At 45.7% G+C, this 20,831-nt stretch overlaps 1 protein-coding gene across 1 annotated transcript; it reads right to left on the bottom strand.

Annotated features, from left to right (window-relative positions):
- Positions 1-789: 789 nt before the first annotated feature.
- E75 (ecdysone-induced protein 75) lies at positions 790-16,713 on the bottom strand. The gene is given in 6 exon segments (XM_071697904.1): positions 790-5,032; positions 5,402-5,643; positions 8,614-8,758; positions 16,022-16,110; positions 16,399-16,642; positions 16,645-16,713. Coding segments are annotated over 6 exon segments (2,757 nt in total). The 5' UTR covers positions 16,699-16,713; the 3' UTR covers positions 790-3,049.
- Between the last annotated feature and the right edge of the window lie 4,118 nt (positions 16,714-20,831).

Here is a 20,831-nt window from a genome sequence, read left to right on the forward strand (position 1 = left end):
GCGATATTAAATTTATGCCTGATCGAATTTTTGTACTCCGAACATATGCACTACATTTTTCTTTTATTATTCTCTTCTGACCGGTAAAACAAGTAATTAGATAAGCCAATAAGGGATAGGAATAAATAAATAACCTTTTTTTCGATCTAATCGATTATTTGAGCAATCGAGAATATAATAATCAATAAGAAAACATTTTGATTCAAGTCTTTAGCTGCAATCGAGTCGGTATCTTCGATAACGTATCCGCATATTCCAATCGTATTCGTATCTAAATATTATACTTACCAAGGCTATGTAAAAGTTCAAGGTAGCGTAAAAAAAAAAAGATTAAACGCCAGGATGTCCTGCTCAAATGAATATATCGCATGATCACGGAATCGCGCAAGTTAAATTAGTATTTTAACCAAGTAATATAAATTGCTTTTTTTGTAAAGATATTTTCTGAAATATTTGACATTCAAGATATTTGATTATTGATATAATTGAATGATTACACATCTAATGACTACAGTAATAATATAAGAGCAATAAATTGTTCAGAGTCGTTTTTTTTATTTTTATGCATAAATATAATATTAATTTTAGAGATGTACATACATTATCATATTAATATTGATTATATTAAATTTGAATTTTACTCCATGCTTATATGAATAAAATAAATAAAAATAAAATTAAATGTGTCGTCGGGTAAGGGTTTGTATATTTTTGGAAGACAGGATAAGATCTCAGATTTTTTGGAAAAATCGGAAGGCTGTGGATTAGAGGTAAATAAGAAGACAAATATTTATTTTATGTATAATTCACCAGACAATGTTTATTCAGACGACCTCACAACTCCCAAGCGTACAAAATGACGTGCTCACTGGGCAATATGCGGGGCTGCATTTCTTGCTTGTAATAGAGTACATTTTATTCATATTTTTCGTTTTTCCACCAGAAACAACAGCTGTGTTTGTATTCTTCTTCTTAATGGATAGGGAAATATATCATACTTTATGTATCGTTTACTATAATAATTATGTGTAGTTTATGCATAACAAGTATTACGAATATCAACGCTAGGTTGTCTGCGGGGGGAAGGGGGGAGGACAAGAATAAGTGTTCGCTCAATGTGCACATATGTCGCTGTCGTGTGTAAATGTGTCCATCTTGTGTGTATATGCGTGTTTTTGTAAGGACAGTCAGAAGGATTCTACGAGGATTCGCTTGGACAAACGGGTGGATGTGGTACACGCGACACGGCGAAGGAAAATGCATTCTCTCTTTAGGTACAATAAATACAGAGGCCTCTAAGCTGGAGGAAAGGGGGTGGGTGTTTAGGGGACACTCTGGCTAGGCTATATTCTAGCCGGAAGATTGAATGTGCTTTTAATGCCCCATTCTTGACGAGTACTAGCTTCCCTTTAATCTGACCGAACTTCATTGCGACTCTATTTAAATCGTTAATCTGAGGACCGAGCCAATACGAAACTCAAGGCGGACTTGTAGGTCGAACCAAGAGGAGGATCTAGTCCGTCTCAAAAGGAGGCATAAGTGTTTCTACAACTGTTTTCAAGATCGGTTTTATCTCGCTCGCAACTCAGCGTATTGTGAATGTAATGCATATTCGATGCGATGTTCATGCTGGAACTGGGATATGCAGGGTGGTTAAAAGGGAGGGGGCGGGGCGGGCGTCTCAACAACACGTCGGCGGTGGCCCGCCGCGTATCTTCTAACTTTTCATCACGATTTTTTTTTCAGAAGCAGAAGAGGTTCACTCGCGCCTACCAGGACATAGCCTTACGAATCTACTATTTACATTGCGTTTCGCCGTTCTAATCGGAACTCCGCTTCGCTCGAGCGCTTCGCGGCTTCTCTCTTTCTTCTTCTTTCCCTTTCTATCTTTCTCTACCTCCTCTCCACTCTCTTTCTTTTTCTCGCTCTCTCTTTCGCAATCCCGTCTCGATCTATCTAATCTGACTTTCATGCATGCACACACGACACATAATATTGTATAACGCGTTTAAGCGGGCCTACGATACCTATCTCGCTATACGACGCGATTAGAGGATATAATTACTTCTCGCGTCGTCTTCCCGACGAAGAGACACGACATGTAATATAAAGGTACGGTAATTGCAAACTGGTGGCCGCGGCGGGCCGATCAGTCTCATAACAAAACGCTTAATTCTTTAAAATCGCGTACGCGATCTTCTCGGTTGCCACCGCGATCAAGAAGCTTTTCGATTTGCCCCGACTCATTTGCACAAGCACGCTCATCCGTCATTCATTCTCTCTCTTTTTTTTCCCCATTCATTCTATGCCTGCCTCTCATCAACGCACGAGTATCATACGCGTCTTTTTTCTACACGTACACGAAATGATAATTTTTTACGGTTATGATACCTTACACATATTACAATAATATTAATTAGTTTCATAATATTTAATAATTATAGTAGAGTAGATGATCAATGAATGAGGTGGAGACTGTACAGGATGCGCGATTTCCATGATTATCACATGTAGATAGATTATTAATTTCTGTAACACTCAACCTTTCTTTTTTTTTCCGTCGCAGATGTTCTATCTTCTAGATGTACACCTAGAGCAGATAGGTTTTTAGGTAGGTAGACAGGTAGATAGGTAGTTTTAGGTGGATAGGTGGCTCTCCTACACGGCACTCTGTTGCTTTCATTGAATCGGCACTTTCGTGCAAGTGTCCGTCCATCGTCATTTCGCGCACTCGGAGAAAACAACTCGCCACTGAACGTCTGTCTTCCTCGTGATTATACACGGAGATGTACCCTGTCCATTTCTCCGTAACCTCCACCTCCTTTCTCGCGCGATTTTAGCGATAAGTAGTTTAAATTAATAAATTATTTGGTTTTTTACGCGCTCAGAGCGTCCTGGCACTTTCATTTCTAGTTAAGGGCCGCGAAAGGTTGTACCGCGTCACGACGACGAGTTTTCGCCGGCTGATGATTAACGGGTTAAACATCCCGGTCTCGCTCGCGCGCACGTCAGTGCTTGTTACGGGAAATCACTCGAGCTCGCGAGAACACTACGCCTCGAGAGAGAGAGCCTTGCAAGGTCCAATGAGCGGTCTGGGTGACGGTGATGGGGATGGCGACTTCTTGGATAGGTTCAATGGTTGCTGACTATCCGCGATATCGACCTGCAGCTCCATCATGTTGCTCGGACAGCCCGCTAACACCAACGTAGCCGCCGTACTCGAGGTCGGCCTCGGACTCGTGCTCGTACTACTAGTTGCCGCCGCGGAGAGGTAACGCGGTGACGAAGCCGGAGAGTTGGCAACAGCGAGATAGTCTGAGGAAGACTGTTGCTGCTGCTGTTGCTGCTGCTGCTGTTGTTGTTGCTGCTGTTGTCGCGCACCTGTCGTCGTCGTAATCACCGAGGTGGCCGGCCATCTGTTCGAGTAACTCGTGGTGGCGCATTGCAGGAGACCCTGAGATCCTTGCGTCGAGCGTGTGGTCACGGTGGTCGTCGATGCGCACTGCTCCGCGGGCGATTGCGATACCGTCGGTGACCTGGGACTGGCTTCGCCACGCATTATATAGTTGTGTATGATGTCCGTACGCTTCAGTTGTTCCGCCGTCATCCGCGGGCCCTCCATCAGGCTTCTCGCGAGGGTGGAATGCGTGCTGCTCAGCAAACTCGCGGTTTGCGGGCACTGAGATTGCGTCGTTTGAGTGGGTGGACTGCGCGCTGGTGGCGAAGTTAGATGCAGATGTAACTGAGACTGCGTGTGCTGAACCACCACGGCCGGCTCGGCCTCGGCGCTATCCTTCTGGCGCAAAGCGCGGAACTTCTTGTGGGGTTTGTAAGCCTCGTCCATCAGCGAGTTGGTATCGTACAGGGGAGGTGCCTGAAGTACGCGCTTCAGCACCGGCATGTCCTCGACTTCCTTGTCCTCCGAGCGTGGACTCGAGCACACAGAAGTGGGAGCGCTGCTGGCACTGCTGCTGGCCGGTTTGTCGGGTTTCTCGGTGCCGGATTCGATTCCGCTGTCGCTCGGTGAATCCAACTTGCGAAAACTGCGACATTGCGGTGGCTGTGGAGTCTTCGACATATTAGAACGATGGAGTTCGTCATCGCCGGAACTAGTACTGCCAGAGTTCGCACGGCGTCTATGTGGACAGAGTCCACCAGCTAGGGTAGCAGCCAGAAGGGGCGCGCTCGATGCATGATGACCACTGGCTGGGGTTACGTGGTGGTATTCCGTCAAAGAGGCAACTTCGCCGCTACAAGTGCTTTCGGTGCTCGACACGCTACCCAGAGGGCTCTTCACCGCTTCGTCTAAAGTTACGTCCGAAGCGGAACCCCAAGAAGCCGGAGGCTCCTCTTCCATTGGCCAATGCGGCTGTTGTTGCGGTGTGATGTGTTGCGTTTGTTGCTGCTGTTGATGCTGCTGCTGGGCCTGCAACTGCTGTTGCTGTTCGGTCATTTTGAAAGCCAGCAGTTTTTCAGAGTGGAGGGTATTCAGAGTTTTTAGGTCGGGTATTTTCTTTAAAAGTTCGCGGAGAATGTCGGGATGCTGGGGATGGTTCTGTGCTAGTACCGTCTGCAGAGCGTTTCGGAGTTTATTGTGCATACGCTCAACCAGTTCGGTATTGCGTAGCCCAGGTCTGTCGGCGGCGATCACCACTACCGAGCAGAACAGTCCCAATTCAGCATCGGACAATCGCAAGGCGTTGACTCTCTCGGCGAAATCGAACATCGAGTCCATTAGGAATCGCGCGTTACTGCTATTATGGATGGACTCTCGTTTGAGCACTTGGCCGTTTAAGCAAATCATACTGTTCGTTTGAGCATCGAACATGCAGGCCAGTCGCACGAGCAGTACCTCGAAAACGCCGGCCTTCAATAGAGTGACCTGGTCGTCCTGTGCCAGCAGATTGAACCCAGGTATGCGTTTCGCGAACTCCACGACACCGCGTATGGCCGGCGAGAACCTTTTGGAGAAGTCTTGAAGTAATTCTTGCTGTCCGGTCAATGGTTGCGGATTAGGATTCAAGGGGCATGCCTGTAACAAAAGGAACCAAATCCCGAGGTCAGGAGGCGACGAATCGTTAAATCATGCTGAAGGTCGCCCAAGTCGCTATCGTTACTCGGAAGAGCATACCAGGCGTCCTCGCGTGGCGAAACGAGGCGCGGGACGAGACGATGCGAGGCGAAACATTTACGCGCTCTCGTCGGGTCTCGCTTCCTCCTTCGCGGCAGCCGAGGTCGCCTGGTTCTCGCGCGATTTCCGCGTAGAACGCTTGAAAGATCAAGACGGCCCAAGGACCGCGTAGTTATTGACGTCAGCGTAGATGCCGACCGTTCAAATCTCAAACGCGGATGGCTTGCATAACCCGCGTCAATGTCAAGAGAAAAGGTCGAGCTTGTTTACCAAGGTTGGTGGACACGCGGTGTAGTTGGGGGTCTCGCGGGCTCTGGCGAGGATCGGGGCCACTTTGTCCCTGGTGAAGTCGCATGTATCGATATGGGCTCGCACAACGGTTTGTAGCAGACGCTGCTCGTCCTCCAGCTCGGCCGCTACCGCCTTTTCCTGAGAACGGCTGTGGGAGCTCTGCTGCATAGCAGCCAGAATCCTGGCTTTCTCACGCTTGGGCACGCGGCCGAATCGTACCGCTGTAATCAGAAACAGGGCAAAATGGGTTAGACGTGTGTGTATGTGTGTGTGTGTGTGTGTCATGAGGCTCGTACGTCGCACGCAAAAGGAAGGACGACGATAAATAGTTAATGCGATCAATGGGTGAATCATGCGACGGATCCGACCGCTATCGCGTGGTTGACCTTCGCGCGAACGAATGTCGGTACTCGCGTGATGTTCGCATCGGGCCGGGCGCGCGCGAGAGAGTCGAAAGAAACGCGACTCTCGATCGCGGTAAAACCAACGACCATTCAAAGCGTGAGTACCGTCACACCAGATATGGTTTCGCGCCAAAGGTGAAAAAAAGTCAGAGGGGAAAGCGCACGACTTTCTCGCGGGAGAGATGAAAGTGCCCGCGCGCTCACGCGCGCACAAGCGCTGCTGTTGCTTCGCGCGTTGCGAATCTTCAATTAGAAAGTGCGCTAAACGTTCGATCGCTATCGCCACCGCTCCGAATGTCAGAATCGTTACCGAAAGGACACCTACGTGCATTGTGATAGTTGACTACTCCGTTGAGGATCCCTTTCAGAATCGGCAACTCGTCTCCCATGACGGTTCAGGGAAACGTGCACCACGTTAAATCACGGATTAATTTTCGATTCTACTCGCACTTTCACGCACGTGGTTGACTTCTCTCTATCGGCACCAGATCACTATCATCTGACACCGCGATTGTCACTCGGCACGCGAGGGCTTCTCGACTCTCTAACGTTGCGCGTTCTTGACTGACAAGCCACGAACGATCCTCTCGGCTGACTCGCGGAGTCGCGGGTCACTCCAAGCAATCGCACGGCGCGAGATAGCGCGTGCTGCGACGGAGAGGTTTGCCGCTCGAGGTTTGAATAACGAGCGCGACCGCGGTACGCGTGCAAACACGAGACAGCATCACCGCCGACTGAGTGATGTTCCGCGGTTGCGTTCAACAGCCCCTCCACTTATTCAACCATCAACGACCCCCACCATCACGCGCGAATGTGGCCTTTGCCGAGCCTTTGGCCTTGAACTTGGTTTCAGCGACAGCCGCACGAGGCGTACCGCCGACCTATATACACTATATAGCGAGCAAATGTACGACGCGTCAAGCCGTAGCACCCGGCGTGAGGAGCGAGAGAGATAGTTGGACTTGTCTATGCGCAGATGCGAACTTCCTTTGTTGGGGGTAACTTACCCTCGGCGACCTTGTGCAACCCCTTGCTAGCTCTACCTGCCCTGTCACCAGCTGTCGATAGCCAGCTTTATCTATTTGCGGACTATCGATCTTTAACGTTGAGGACATGCTCTTATAAGCTAAAACGAACTACTGATTTGGTTTGTTTTCATCTTCATTGATAGAAAGTTTTGTATAATTGCATTTACGATTAGTCTATTCACGAGAGCAAGTAACGGGACCCGCATCTGATATAACTTGAACAAAGTGACTTGATCAGTATTCAAAAGTGCAGTTTTAACATTTTTGTTCTGCCAGTATGGAGTTTGTCAATTCCGCCCTGAGCTTGCTGCAATCGTTTCATCTCAGAGTATAAGCCGGGTTGCGTTTACAAAGGTTTGCGACGTAATTGTGGGTACAACGCGCCCGGTCATGATAACGACGATGACGAGGACAAGTTATCCGTAGCGAGGCGTGAAGCGCTATGACCAGTTAGTCACGTACGGCTCTGGCTAGACGGTAGCCCGCGACGGGAGCATGCGCCTACCAGCCAGGTGAATTCAGACGACGAGGAAAGTGGGGGGGATTCGCGGAGGAGAGGAACGTATTGAGGAAGGGAGAATGTAGTTAGGAAGCAAAGTTCGCGAGGTCTCCGCATGGAGTGTAGCGCCACGCGACGGCGCGCCATCGCCGTCGGTGGGGGATGGCTGCGTTCCACGACCGAAGAAGCCAGGCGAGCGACAACGATCGTTCTCCGAGGTGGGGAACGAGAAGGACGGCGACGAAGCGCGGCGACAGGGAGGTGCGGTGCTGGGAAAGGAGGGTGGAAGAAGGTGGGAGGGTCACCGGGGGACGTAGCGGCGAGTAGCGGTACTCTTTCTACGGACACCAAGTCACCCGCCAGACGAGCAACGGCCGTCTATTGACCCCGCGAATCGCGTTGATATCGATAAGCGCACTTTTTCGCACCGATTTTCAAGACGAAAGATTTTCATGTTACCGCGCGTTGTCGTTTGTGATAGATAAATCGATTATAATTCCTGGCTACACTTGAGTCGTCGTAGCTACAACTACTGAAAAATCGCATCGATGCGAATTAATCCGCAAAAATTGATAAAAATATAAAGTTTTATATCTATTTGGAGAAGCGCGTTCTAATTTCGTCGAAAGAACTAGATACGTATATATATTGGCGCTCGCGCGACATGTCGACGACCTAGGTCAATGATCCGGGCGGGAGATGCTGTGCAGCATCCCGCGCAGCTGCGTTACCGATTATTCGACAAAAGGCGACCGGGAATTTTATCAATTCGTCGGAAAGAAAGCAAGCTCTGATTACGCCAATCGAAAGATAATCGCCGTTGCTTTCTCAAACGGCGAATTGGCAACTTTCGCCCGTTGCGACACTCCATCGTGTCGCGGGGAAAGACGTTACGCAAACGGTCAATGACCCGGCAAACTAAATTTTAGAAACTCTTTTATGAAGAGCATAAACGCGCGAAAGAAGAAAGGAGGATTATGCGGCGCTTTACCTAATTGGTGTGACAACAAATTTTGATCAAAAGAGCTCGCTAATTGTAAATTTGCGAATATGCTTGCAAGATTGGCGATAGCGTTTTTGACGTTTAAATATAAGAGATTTTATTATTACACTTTAAAATTGTTTCAATAATTAAGCTAAAGGCCTCAGATAAAGTTACTCGAGATAACTCGCGACGCATCTTTCAACAATAATCGATTCACCAATTTTATTTAAGGCGACAAAATTTATTCTCATGCATAAAATATTGAAAAGACTTACCATCACGACTCATGCCGACGGCGATGCACTTTTTGAGACGGCAATACTGACAGCGATTCCTGTTGATTCGGAGGATGCTGCACTGTTGATTCTTGGTGCACGGACGATATTGAATCTTTTGCTGGATGCTCCGACGAAAGAAGCCCTGCGAATCACCAACAAAACCCTCGTCAATCTGACCGTCGCTGTCCGACGAAGACCCCGATGAGCAATCGGTCCCCGAACGCGGGGCGGCCAGATCACATTCGCACAAGCACCCCATTAATTCACTCCGGCTGAGATTAAGATTCGCACGGCGTCTGACGAACCGAACGAATACGATAAATCACCGCACCGTTTAGTTCGTGCGGATTAACCAAATGATTATCACTCGCTACGTATCCTTCGGCTTGAAACTAATGGACGCTACCTAGGTGAGAGTATTCTCCGCGAAAACGGGAATTATATCTTTGGTAGCTCGCATCGGTCACTGTCCTCACGTATAATTCGCGTTCACCAAACCCGCGTGGAGTCTCTTCGCGGATACTCGGCTCCACGATGGACGCGCGTACCTCAAGTACAACGCGAGGTTTCGTAGGGGAAAGAAGCGACCGTTTGTATCGAAGCTTGGCTGTGGACTGGCTCTTTCTAGCACAGAGAACATAGAGCCTCGGCACATTGCCTCTGGCGTACCGAGGTGGGGGACACTGTGACCTAATTCCCGGACGTTCACCCGCAGTTCACCGCGTGAAAGTGAGAGTCCCCCTTGCGCGGACTGGCGCTCCTCGGCCGTCTCCCTCTTTGGGTTCTCTCTTTCTCCAGTTCCCAGTTTCTCTCTCTCTCGCGCTGGAGTGAACCCTAGATGATGTCCTCTTCGTCGTATCTACTACGAGCGCTACCATAGAGGCTCGCGGGCGCTCTACTAACGGGTTTCTTCCCTCCCTCCTCCCCACCTACCGACCGGAGGAGCCACCCTCTCCGAACGACCTGCCCTACCTCCACCTCTCGGTTCCTACCCTCGCGTTGATACTCCTATATAATATCCACCCACTCGCAAATAAGTGTGAATATACAAATTCTTTGCTTACTTGTGTATCATTTTTATCTTTACTCCGGAATCTGGTTCGTTAGTTCGCTACGGAGACACGATGAAGAAGACAAGAGGTCGGAATGAATAAAAATTGGGAAAGGGGTAGGTTAGTGTGAAGGTACTTCCCGTTGTGTATCGGTCAGTGACCTCGCGAGACGATTACGTAACGTGCAACGCGTGGGGGACCCTTCGCGAAGCTTCTGTATGTTTCTGTGCTCGTCACGTTGTCGTCGTCGTCGTCGTCGTCGTTGTCGCGTCGACGGCCGCGTCGATGCACGTACGCGTACGAAAAGTTGGCGATGCTCGTCGCCGAGTAACTCTGCCGTGACGTCAGACGCGCGACCTCGCCTACCTCAACTTCGTGCGAAGCCCATCGAGAGAACGATGTACCGTTGCACCTCCGCGCCCGGGCTGTCAATCGGCGCGAGCGTTTGATGCAAGTCAATGAACTGTCAGCGTTGCCAATGTTAAGCCTCGCTACCTTCGATCATTCCAATCGGTTGAGTTCGGTGGCGAATTACGTCTTCGATCTTTCGAACGAGAGAAGGTAGCTCGTTTCAAATGAGATGGCGTAACGATAATTCGTAGCTTGATATTCTACAATTAAGATTCGTTTTGAAATTTAGCTTATTGTAATATATCTCAAATATCGTTTGTTGTTTCGAAATATAACTATAAAAGTACTTTAATATAAAAACATTTTCACACCCTTTCATAGATCCGAAAAATTTCTGATTCGAGATAATTTCTTTTTGCGAAAAATCATTATAATCACAGCGAAATCGGGCCACGAGTTATCATCGTGGATGCCCGGACGAAGCCAGCAACCCCTGTTGAACCTCTCGGTCGGCGGGAATCCGACGAGCGAAGGGTGAAGGAGGAGGTGTGTGGGGGAATGCGGTGCATCGATCTCTCGAACCGTGCATGGCCCGTGACGGGTCAGGGGGCGACCACCTACCTTCGCGCGCTACCTCAAGTTGCGAGTGTTCCTTTTGCGCACGCGTCTTATTCTCAAAATCTTTATGAAAAAGGCTAGAGAATCTATGATCAATATTTTAACTCTGCTCTAAAAATTATACTTCAGATTTCTCGTTAATTTCGGTGCTAATTTGATTTATACGAATTTATATCATTATTAATAATACTATAATTTTAAATACTGATGATAGAAATATTCTTCTTTGCTTAACAATTCGAACAGCGAACACTGAATTCAACAATGGTTTCAGGAAAAATGCATCGAGAGGAGAATCAAAGGAAACTTTCGCCGGGTCGAGAAAGTTCTGTTATTCTCCGTTCTCGATCCAGCAGCGAGAAAAAATCTCATTTCCGCGAGATCTTATTAACTGAAAAATTAATTACTACCCTAGTATCTCTCTAGACTATCATGTTTAAAAGAATTGTAGAAAGAAATCTTTAATTTCTTGAAATTGAAGCTGAGACACGCGATACAGCAGTGTGCGGTAATGCGAGATCGATAAAAACTGACATCATGGATTTTCTCGATTCCAATCTGGGATGGAATCACGCGAGGATTAGCCTCACGATTTAGTGGCATCGTCGTTGTCCGGCCGGCGGCCGTTGAAGTTCCAATTTTATTTTCCGTGGAAGTGCAGCGACGACACTAGTAGCTGGCAGAAGAGACGTCCGCCACGTCGGTCGGTGACGGTGGTACGGGGTTGTATACGCGTTATACGCCTGCATATATGTGCACATATATAGGTGAAGAGAGTGTGGGATATACACACGATGTGGTCGCGGGGCCAACGACCGGAGCGCACGACTGCTGCAACGAACAGGGGGAGGAGGGAAGGGAGAAGAGGGATGGCGATCTGTCTGAGGGACGGTAGGGGAAGGTGAGCGTATCTGCTACCACGCGAGGAGAGTGGGGGCGTGAGGTACCATAGTAAAAGTAGGAGGTTTGATGCCAAAGAGGGAGAGAGGAGGACGCGAAACGGAGTAACGGTGACGTACGTAACGCGCGCGCGTGCGCGTGCGCGCGCCGCTCCAACAGTCGCGACACTCTCCGCTCTGCTTGGGGGCATTAACCGCTCGCTCGTTCGCTAGCTCGTTCTAGCACTCTCCTACGACCCCAAGAATTTGCTGTTCCGTTCTGTTGCCCGGGCATCGATATCGGTAAAGTCGATCGCAGAGGTCAGAGATGGCTGCTCCCGTGCGCGCAGTTTTGTACTATGCTGGTACTGCCGAACGATATAGCGGCGATATGATTTAGTTATAACATCCAGGTACCGATCCTGATTGCTTTTGCATAAATGAGATTCTTACCAAATAATGCCGCGGTCATTTATTGATATTCATGGATCGACCTAATCAAAAGACTTATCGATATTTACATCTCTGAAAAATGATCTACAAAAGATTTATAAATGATTAGGAATTATATTAATTTTTTTTCTGAAAATGTCTTTTTGATTCTTCCATCATCAACAAATTACTGTCAATTTATGCAACGGGATTCACCCTTTTGAATTCTGAATTCTTCCAAAAGTCATTGGGTCGCTAATCGCATCAAGCGAAGTGACGCACGATCTTTGAATGGCAGAAGTGATCTATTATACTTTTCGCTGATGATATCGTGTTTCGCGAGACGAATTTATCGGGTGTAAAAATTACGGCGGTCCGATTTTGCCCCGTGGAGAAGCGTTATCTCGAAGAGCTCCCGCTTCGGTGGACAAATACCACGTCGAGCGAACACCTACCACGATAATAAGCGGCTGACCCGATTCTAAAGTAGATGCACCGGGGTCGGTAACCTCAAGCGAGCACCGAAATACTCGCGCAATCAAATGAAAATGAGATCGCGACTCGTTACGACGTCAAAAATGACGGTTACCCGAGAGAGAGGAGGGGAGAGTGGGGGAAGGCTTCCCTGTGGGAAGGGGGTGTGCGGCGAGGGCAGCGGGATGAGGGAGGAGAAGGAGGAGGCGGAGGAGGAGGTGGAGGAAGAGGGAGAGTGACGTAACTGGCTCGGAGGGTCGACGACCGGAGGGTTAATGCACTGGTCGCCTGATTTCAACCCTCCGGAAAAAGCGCCGACGCCGACGTGCACCTCCACCGATTGTTTTGTATTGCGGAAATTTAAAGAGGAGCTCCACTAACTAAAAAGTCTCATTCTTTTCCGAAATAATAATTTCTAATGCCTTCGAGAAGATTAGCCACGTAAGAGTTCCTTTGCGGCGGTTGATTTTGATGGAGGTTTATATGTATGTCAAACTTTAATTTTATATTTTCTGACTTTGAGATAAAAAATTTTCTAATTAAAAACTCGAGTTTAATGTTAACAGGATGAAAGATGTTTAACGAAATCAAACTGTGTTTTATAAATCAATCGAAGCACGCAATACTAACGAAAAATACTGTGTGAAAATTATATTTATTTCAAATCTAATTCGCTGTGATATGTACCGTTATAATGACAGGAGTAGAGCGATAATAGCGCCATTCGACTATTCTCGAATTGCAATCGATTTAACTCAAATTGATCTAAAATATTTAAAATACTGCATCTATTTTATTCTCCTGCGTGATCCTTTAATGAATTTATTTTTATATTCCTCAGTAAATTTGAGAAGAACGAGATACTCGATATATTGTTATCATAGCTTTTGATGTGATTTATCTCATATTGGAAAAGGTTTCGATATTCCCGATTGCTGAATCTTGACAATTCAAAACTTCGATTTTTTTAAACGGCATTTTTGGTCTATTTTTGAAATATTTCCGAATCTATTGAATAACACAAAGTATTCAAGTATGCAAAAATATCGTATTCGCTTTCTTGACAATCATATGACGTTTTACATGTTACGTCAGCAAGTTTTTTTCTTCTGGCGAAATTAATATTTCAATACTGCAGTCTATGACGCGAGGAGAAAAGTAGCGTTCTACTGATGAGACAGTAGAGCGAAATAGTGCAACTGTGTAGTAGTGTGACCGAGCGACCTAGTCTTAAAGATATCCAACACTCTTCCGCGTTCTCTTCCCTTTCCACACGCCCCTCTTCCAGTACCTTAAGACGCTCTACCGCTAGCGGCTAGGTCACTCGGTGGAGACTCGTTCGGCTTAGTGCCTCTTACGGCGCTGCGGCTATAAGTTACTGACCTAGTCAACCAGTCGGGGGCCATGACTCTGTCCGAGCGATTAGTCTCCTCAGTGAATTTCAGCCGTCGGAACGGCGAACAGAAGCATGAGGATGATCGACGAAGGAGACGGAAAAAGTCCTTAGTCAGGTGTTTTCATACAAAATGCGGTCGATGTAGTTCCTTTTTTCCGTGCCTACAATAGGAGCAATGAAAGCAGAAGTACCTGCTGCTGCGCTATTGATCGAAAGATCTTTTCGATACTTTCGCTTCCCCGCGGTTGTAATCATCATCTTGGTTTTTCGGTAGGCCCAACTCTCTCTTTTATCTCCTCTCTTTTGGGGCTCTCCTCTGGTTTCTCCGCAGCAGGATGTCTATTGGAAGCTCCATTACCTCCGCTCGATTATATCGGTGAGAAAAGCCGCCAAAACAAATTACTTATGTATTGTGAACACTTTGAAAGAGATGCATTTAGTGCCCAGCTATTTATTCAGTCTAATTTCAAAATTTATGTTTCGTGCATTTGTCCATTCATATAATCGTTTGTGCAAAACGAGAATAGATACAAATATAAATAAAGATTAGAAAGATTTACAAATGTTGAAAGATTTTAATCTCTTTTAATAATTTATCATAATTCTGTGCTGTAAACATCTATCACTTATCAACAAGTTTTGTAAAAGGCATATCACATAATCCATGTGACGATTCGAATATAGGAAATATCTTGAGATCATAAATACATATATATTTCGTAAAAAAAATCAAAATAAATAGCGTGAAACACGAGATGAGGAGAAAGACGATGGCACGAAGTTATCGCGCGAGCGGTCTAAGTTGATCTGCGAGCGCGAACGATCCAAGGTACCTGGTAGCATGACCAGACCACCTCCACCACATCGCGTGGTTATGGAGGTGGTAAAGTCGGCGGTGGGTAGTGGCGCCGTTCCTTCACTTCCTAAAACGCGTCGATAGCCGATGCTGACCCTACTATCCGCTTCCGGCCGAGTCGATGCATACAAACGAAACAAAAGATGCCGATCTCGTTGTAATTTAGATAGCTCGGAAAGTTTTTTTGTGACGAAGAAAAATTCTATGTTTCTCAACACGTACAGACGTTGAGGAGACAATTAAAAAATGCAGAGTAACTCTAGCCTGAATAACATTTTCAGAATTCTCTGATCTTCATAAAAAATCTTACTCGACAATTTTGGATGGAACATTAGCCTGACACAGGAACCATTTGAACCATTGGCTTTGAAAAAAGGACTTTGAAAAAAGAATCCGACATGTCTACCTGCTTCGGACCTTTTTCTGAATTTCATTGAAACGGAAATATTGCGGGTGGTAAAAAAATTTGTCGCATTTTTTCCGCCTAGTCATATCCCTCCCATAACATAACGGCGAACATCTTGTAACGAAAATGACGCAGAAACAGGACCGACATTGACTAAAATCTATAAGAAAATGATTGATGATCGATGCTTTTAACTATGATGTATTGATCGCTTTATAGTTAAAAAGTACATGCATAATGATCACGATGACCATGACAATACAGAATAAATCGAAGGAGGCCTTCACGAGATCCTCTGCCGATGCGGAGAAATTGCCGGGTCGTGAAATAACTTCAAGGACCACCTCAAATCTCTTATGATTTCCGCGTGACCAAGGTTAATCCGCGTTTGGCCGCTTGGATAGCTCCTATTTAGCCTTGGTGGTCTCACATCACGCATTTACATTCACTCACATTCACTCTGGTCGCGCCGCACAGCATCGCGCATCCGCGATTTCGATATTCTTAGATAGAAGAAGTTATAACATATCTATAGCCGCGTCTTGAATCTATGGATTCTTTAAGCAATTTGAAGTGAATTTTTACGCAAATATAATCATATTCCTTTTCTTATAATTTCTTAATTTTTTAATAGTGTGCATTTTGTTTTGCAAGTGTATTAAATTTATAAAATCATTCCTAACTTTTATTTCTCTGATTATGAATCAGTCGATGTTTACAGTAAAGCAAGATCGGTTCTCTTGACAAAACTGGGACGAATTTACATATCGAAATCGCTTGGCGCGAAAATACACGGCATTTCCGATCGCTCATGCGAGATTAGATTCCGTCAGCGTCTCCGACGGAAAAATCCGTACAATTGTAATGTAAGAGTTCGAAGAGACGATAGCCAAAGGAATCGGATCGTTGTGTAATAAATAAATGATCTGCTGCGGTACTCACCTTACATCCCTCGCAGGAATGAACTCCATAATGAAAACCGGATGCCTTGTCACCACAGACCCGGCACAACACAGTGGTCCCGTCGAATTCTGAAACAAACGAGAAAAACGCGTTCCGTTAATGCAGGTCGTAACGATATCTTCTCCCGCGGCTTCTTCTCCTCTCGCGCTGCGCGAGAGAAAGGTGGGAGGGAAAGAAGAACACTTTCTCCTCTTTCGCGCGTGTAGCGGGTTACAGCATCGCGCCGCATTACAACTTTCTGCTTTCACCCACTGTCGCGGCATCGCGATCCCAACCCGTTTTACGCTTGCACGCCAGTCGCAAATTTTTGCTATTTGCATCGTCGCTTCGCTGTTATGAAGAAAAAAAACGCGTACCTATGTTGAGCTCAGGCTCGGGTTTAGCGGATGAGACGGTCGAATCCATCGTCGGCATACTGGGACTAAGACGATGATGATCCGCTAACTGCATTACATGATACGGACTAGACATGCCCTGACTGGGTACGCGCGACACGTTGGACGCGCGGGAATCGTGCGAGGATACGCTGGGGATCAGCAATTCGGTTGCGGGTGACGTAGCCAGCGTGTCCTGCGCGCTACTGTCCGGAATAAGGATCATGATTTGTTCAGGAGAGTCTCCGTCGTTAATGCTCTCCTCTCCGACTGATGTAACATCCGTTTATTCACCACACTACACTGAGAAAACGAGTCCACATATTGTCCCGGAGGTTTACGATACTGTTCCACTTGTTCTCATCCCGCTCTCACTGTCACCACGCTCACTGACCAATCACCAATAAATATTGATTCGCACATGCGTATGCGCGCGCGCGCGCGCGCGAGTCCACGTGCAACTGCAACGTTCAAGAACTTTCCGAATATCGAAGGACGCGAACGATCGGCGCGATCTGCGACTGTTGCAAAGGTTACGGACAGACGTTGCAGTGAAGCTCGCGACAGACGACGCGACGGATTGGTAGCAGAGCTGAGCGCGAGCGGATAGTAGCCTGAAGAGAGAGTGAAAGTAAGTCTTCGCTCGAGGGAGGTTCGCGTTGGTCTGACTCTTGTTCGGCGCTGCCGAGTGTTGGTTACCTGGGGGCCGTGCAGCCCTTACTCTGAGTTACTCGGAGGTGGAGGGGAGGGATTGATGTGCCTGCTCGGCTGCCAGGCTATCAGGCTGCCTCGACCATCTACAATGTCTACGCCCTGGCTACCTAGTATGTAGTAGAGGACACTCAACACATTGCTCCGTAAGCTCTCTTACAGGGCCCCCCGAGAGAGTTCATCGTATTTTCAATGCTGGAGGTCACTGACAAGTCGCTGCGGGCCCGTCGCAGTATGCCGTGCTGTCGCGGCCGCGACGGGCCTGACCAATCGGCCGTCAGCTCGGTAGGCCCCGCAGCCGCGCGATTGGTCCGACTCGTCCCTACCACGGCCGGCCGGAGTCTCCTTCCTCCCGTTGGAGGAAGTTCATCGGCCGAAACCTTGACTGAATTACCCCGCAGCAACGGCCAAGGCCATGCGCCCTCTCGCTCGAGCTAACCGCGAATGTAGTGATTGTCGCATTGCTTCTCTTTCTCTCTTTTCCCCTTCCCCCTCACTCTCTCATTCTTTTTCTCTTCCTCTCGCTGTCTTCTTGTCTTTCTTCTTATGTCTCTTTCTACTTCTCTCTGTTTCGCGTCTCTCGCTCGCTCTTTCCTCTCTATATCGCGTTCTTTCCCTCCGCTCTTTCCTTCTTTTCTCTCTTTCTTCTCTGTCAGTATGCTATATAAGTCTCTCTTTTTTTTGTGGCATATGTCGCTTTGTTTCTTCGTAATGTGTCTTATTCTCGCAGAAAATATTGATTCCCGCGCGAAGATTTACGCCCACAACCTTTGTCATTGTCTTACCAACGTAAAGGATTATTCGTAATGATTTTCTATAACATTAATTGCGAAGCGTAAAATTTTATTTAAAAATTTATTATCAAGATACTTCACATATCCATGAACGAAACACACAGTCACGTGCATGTTTGCGCGAAAAAAATGTGATGACGGCTCGACGTATCCGCTGAATTGGCTGATACAAGAGATCAAGTTAGTGTCGGTATTCTACATTATAAATTTACATTTAGTATCCCGATCGCATTCTTGTGACTGTTTATCAGTTTTCTTACGTTGCGTCGAATTACTGCTGATAAGACCGAACCCGATATTAAACTAGTTATCAAATCTCTTGAAATATGCAAAAAGAGTGGAAGAATTTCGTGTAAATATTGAAATAAACAGCAGATGTATTTTTCTTATTGAATTTGTAAATGAACAATCCCTTTGTATCGAACATTAGTATTTTCATCATTAAACCTTAAATCAAATTATTACTAACCAATTATTATTAAATTACTGTTAATCCAAATAAGATTGATTACGAATCATCTTTTCACCGGTACCTAGTATTTTGATTACCCAATAATGTGCGAGAATAAGATATCGAGAAAGAAGAGTAAAGTTAATACTTGTAATGGCACTGTTGGAAAATTATCATAAAAGATAAATTATTGTATCAATAATGAAACATGTTAGCTTGCATACTTGAAAATTCTTATCTGTTTGCACACATACTGGAGAAAGTTAATATTTATAAAGCAATAAAAGTTCATAAAATAAAAACAAACATTGATATTTATGAGGCCATGTTTTACGAAGTGTCTCAGTAGGGTCAACAGTCAAGTCCCAAACGTATGCCTTGGCGTAGGGAAAAAAGTTATATGATATTCCCCTCCATCGATTTTCTTGTACTATGATCGAATCGACATAGTTACTGAAATAATTTTTTTTTTTCAAAATATGTTTGCAGGATTCGAAATTGCCTATTATAAAATTTTTTAAATGTACTTTTGATTGATCTACGATCGAATACGAATATTTAAAAACGTTGAATTACGCGAACGTTTCATAGGCGCGTGCCAACTTTACTTTTATTAATTAGAAATAATTCATAATAATTAACAGTTTATATAATTATAGTTAACGTATGTGTTCGTGTATGTTATATAATTCATAATAATTATAGTACAACATTTGTACACATTTACTACTATTATGTCATGGCACTCGTAAAGTTATATGAAACAAAAATTAAAATATGCAATCTCTAAGTAGCATTGGATATCTATACAACTTCTTTGTTCTGTTATATTTCTCACAAATCGCTGATATATATTCGGAAGGGAGTTCTTCAATTAATCGACGCTTATTAACTATAATAAAACTCCGTCTCTCCGTGAAATAGATTTACGCGTAGTTCGCCAAAATATTTCTTCACGCTCTCTTACTCGGCTACGAACTCGGACAGACTTCGAACGTAATGGCCGCGACGACGGAGGTCAGACGGCGTTTCCTTGAAATCGGGTAGCGACCTGCAGCTATCGCACATTTATATGCAATGAATGACCATGATCCTAGTATCTATTTTTAATGGGTCGCAGTATAAAGCTATCGTGCGTGTCGTTTTTTTTACTTTAAGCATCGTATCAAACGAGATTAATTTTTTGGATGTAAACCGAATTTGGAAATAAACGCAATAGTTTATTTTCACTAATAAATTTCACAGAATGTCGAAATCATAATTTCTTCGGAATATATACGGGTGATCACTGGCGTGTTTATATCGACAACCTTCATGGAAAAAAAAAAACGATTGGCTCGAACGATAAATTGTATTTTACGATGCTGAAGGAATATTAATTGCGTCGCATCCATAAATCTGTAAGCGTGCTGCTTCGCTTTGCCTAATTATCGCCCTTGAATTACATGACTTTCCGTCTTCGCGTACGCTTAATGAGTACGTTTTAGCAATTATGTAAATGGGATCATCGGTGTTTGCATTGTATTGAGGCGGTCCGTGATTCTTTCTTCTCGCTATAATAGAATAGTAACGTGCAACGATGCATGCAGGGATGCAAGGGAGAGAGAGAGAGAGAGAGAGAGAGAGAGAGAGAGAGAGAGAGAGAGAGAGAGAGAGAGAGAGAGAGAGAGAGAGAGAGAGAGAGAGAGAGAGAGAGAGAGAGAGAGAGAGAGAGAGAGAGAGAGAGAGAGAGAGAGAGAGGCGCAGATAAAAATGCAACAAGCGGGAGCATAATTAGAGGTTGCTTCCTCGCGGCAACCAAGACTGCATTGTCTACCGTGTCCTTGGCACTGAGCGACCGGTCGCCGACTTCATCGTCGCTTTACTGCTTTCAAGATTCGCAGCTTCCTACCAGCTTCGTTATTACACGATGCATCAAAAGTTCTAGACGCTATTTACATCCCTACAGATTGTTTAAAAAATTATCTCTATTTCAAAAACAAAAAGATGCATCGTAATAAATTTATAAAGTTATAAAATATATAAAGTTACAGTATTATATCTTGCATAATAAGAAGACATATATTCCCTATAGTACGTTATGTATACGATAATCGGTTCTCATATCGTTGCGCTAGGTTTATATATTCGCGACTACTTATATTTATATATATATATATATAAGTAGTCGCGTTTATATATATTATATATATTATAAATATAAGTAGTCGCGTTTATATATATATAAAGGAGGGAAACAGTTTTCGATCTGGTCGCTGCGCTGGACGATCGCGAATACTCGCGGGTTAACGGCGAGCATAATCGCAGATACATAGGCTTGGTGCATCAGCATGGGCGCCGATCGTCGCGTATATGTCGTACCGCTGAGTAATATGGCGATACTTCCGCAGTGGGCGCTATGGGGCAGGCTATGGGCATAACGGTGCGCACGGCGCGTCACGCATATGCGTGCGTGATGT

The sequence above is a fragment of the Temnothorax nylanderi genome, unplaced genomic scaffold (genome assembly GCF_030848795.1).
Source record: "Temnothorax nylanderi isolate EJ_2023f unplaced genomic scaffold, tnyl_v1.0 TNYL_tig0013_pilon, whole genome shotgun sequence".
Classification (NCBI taxonomy): domain Eukaryota; kingdom Metazoa; phylum Arthropoda; class Insecta; order Hymenoptera; family Formicidae; genus Temnothorax; species Temnothorax nylanderi.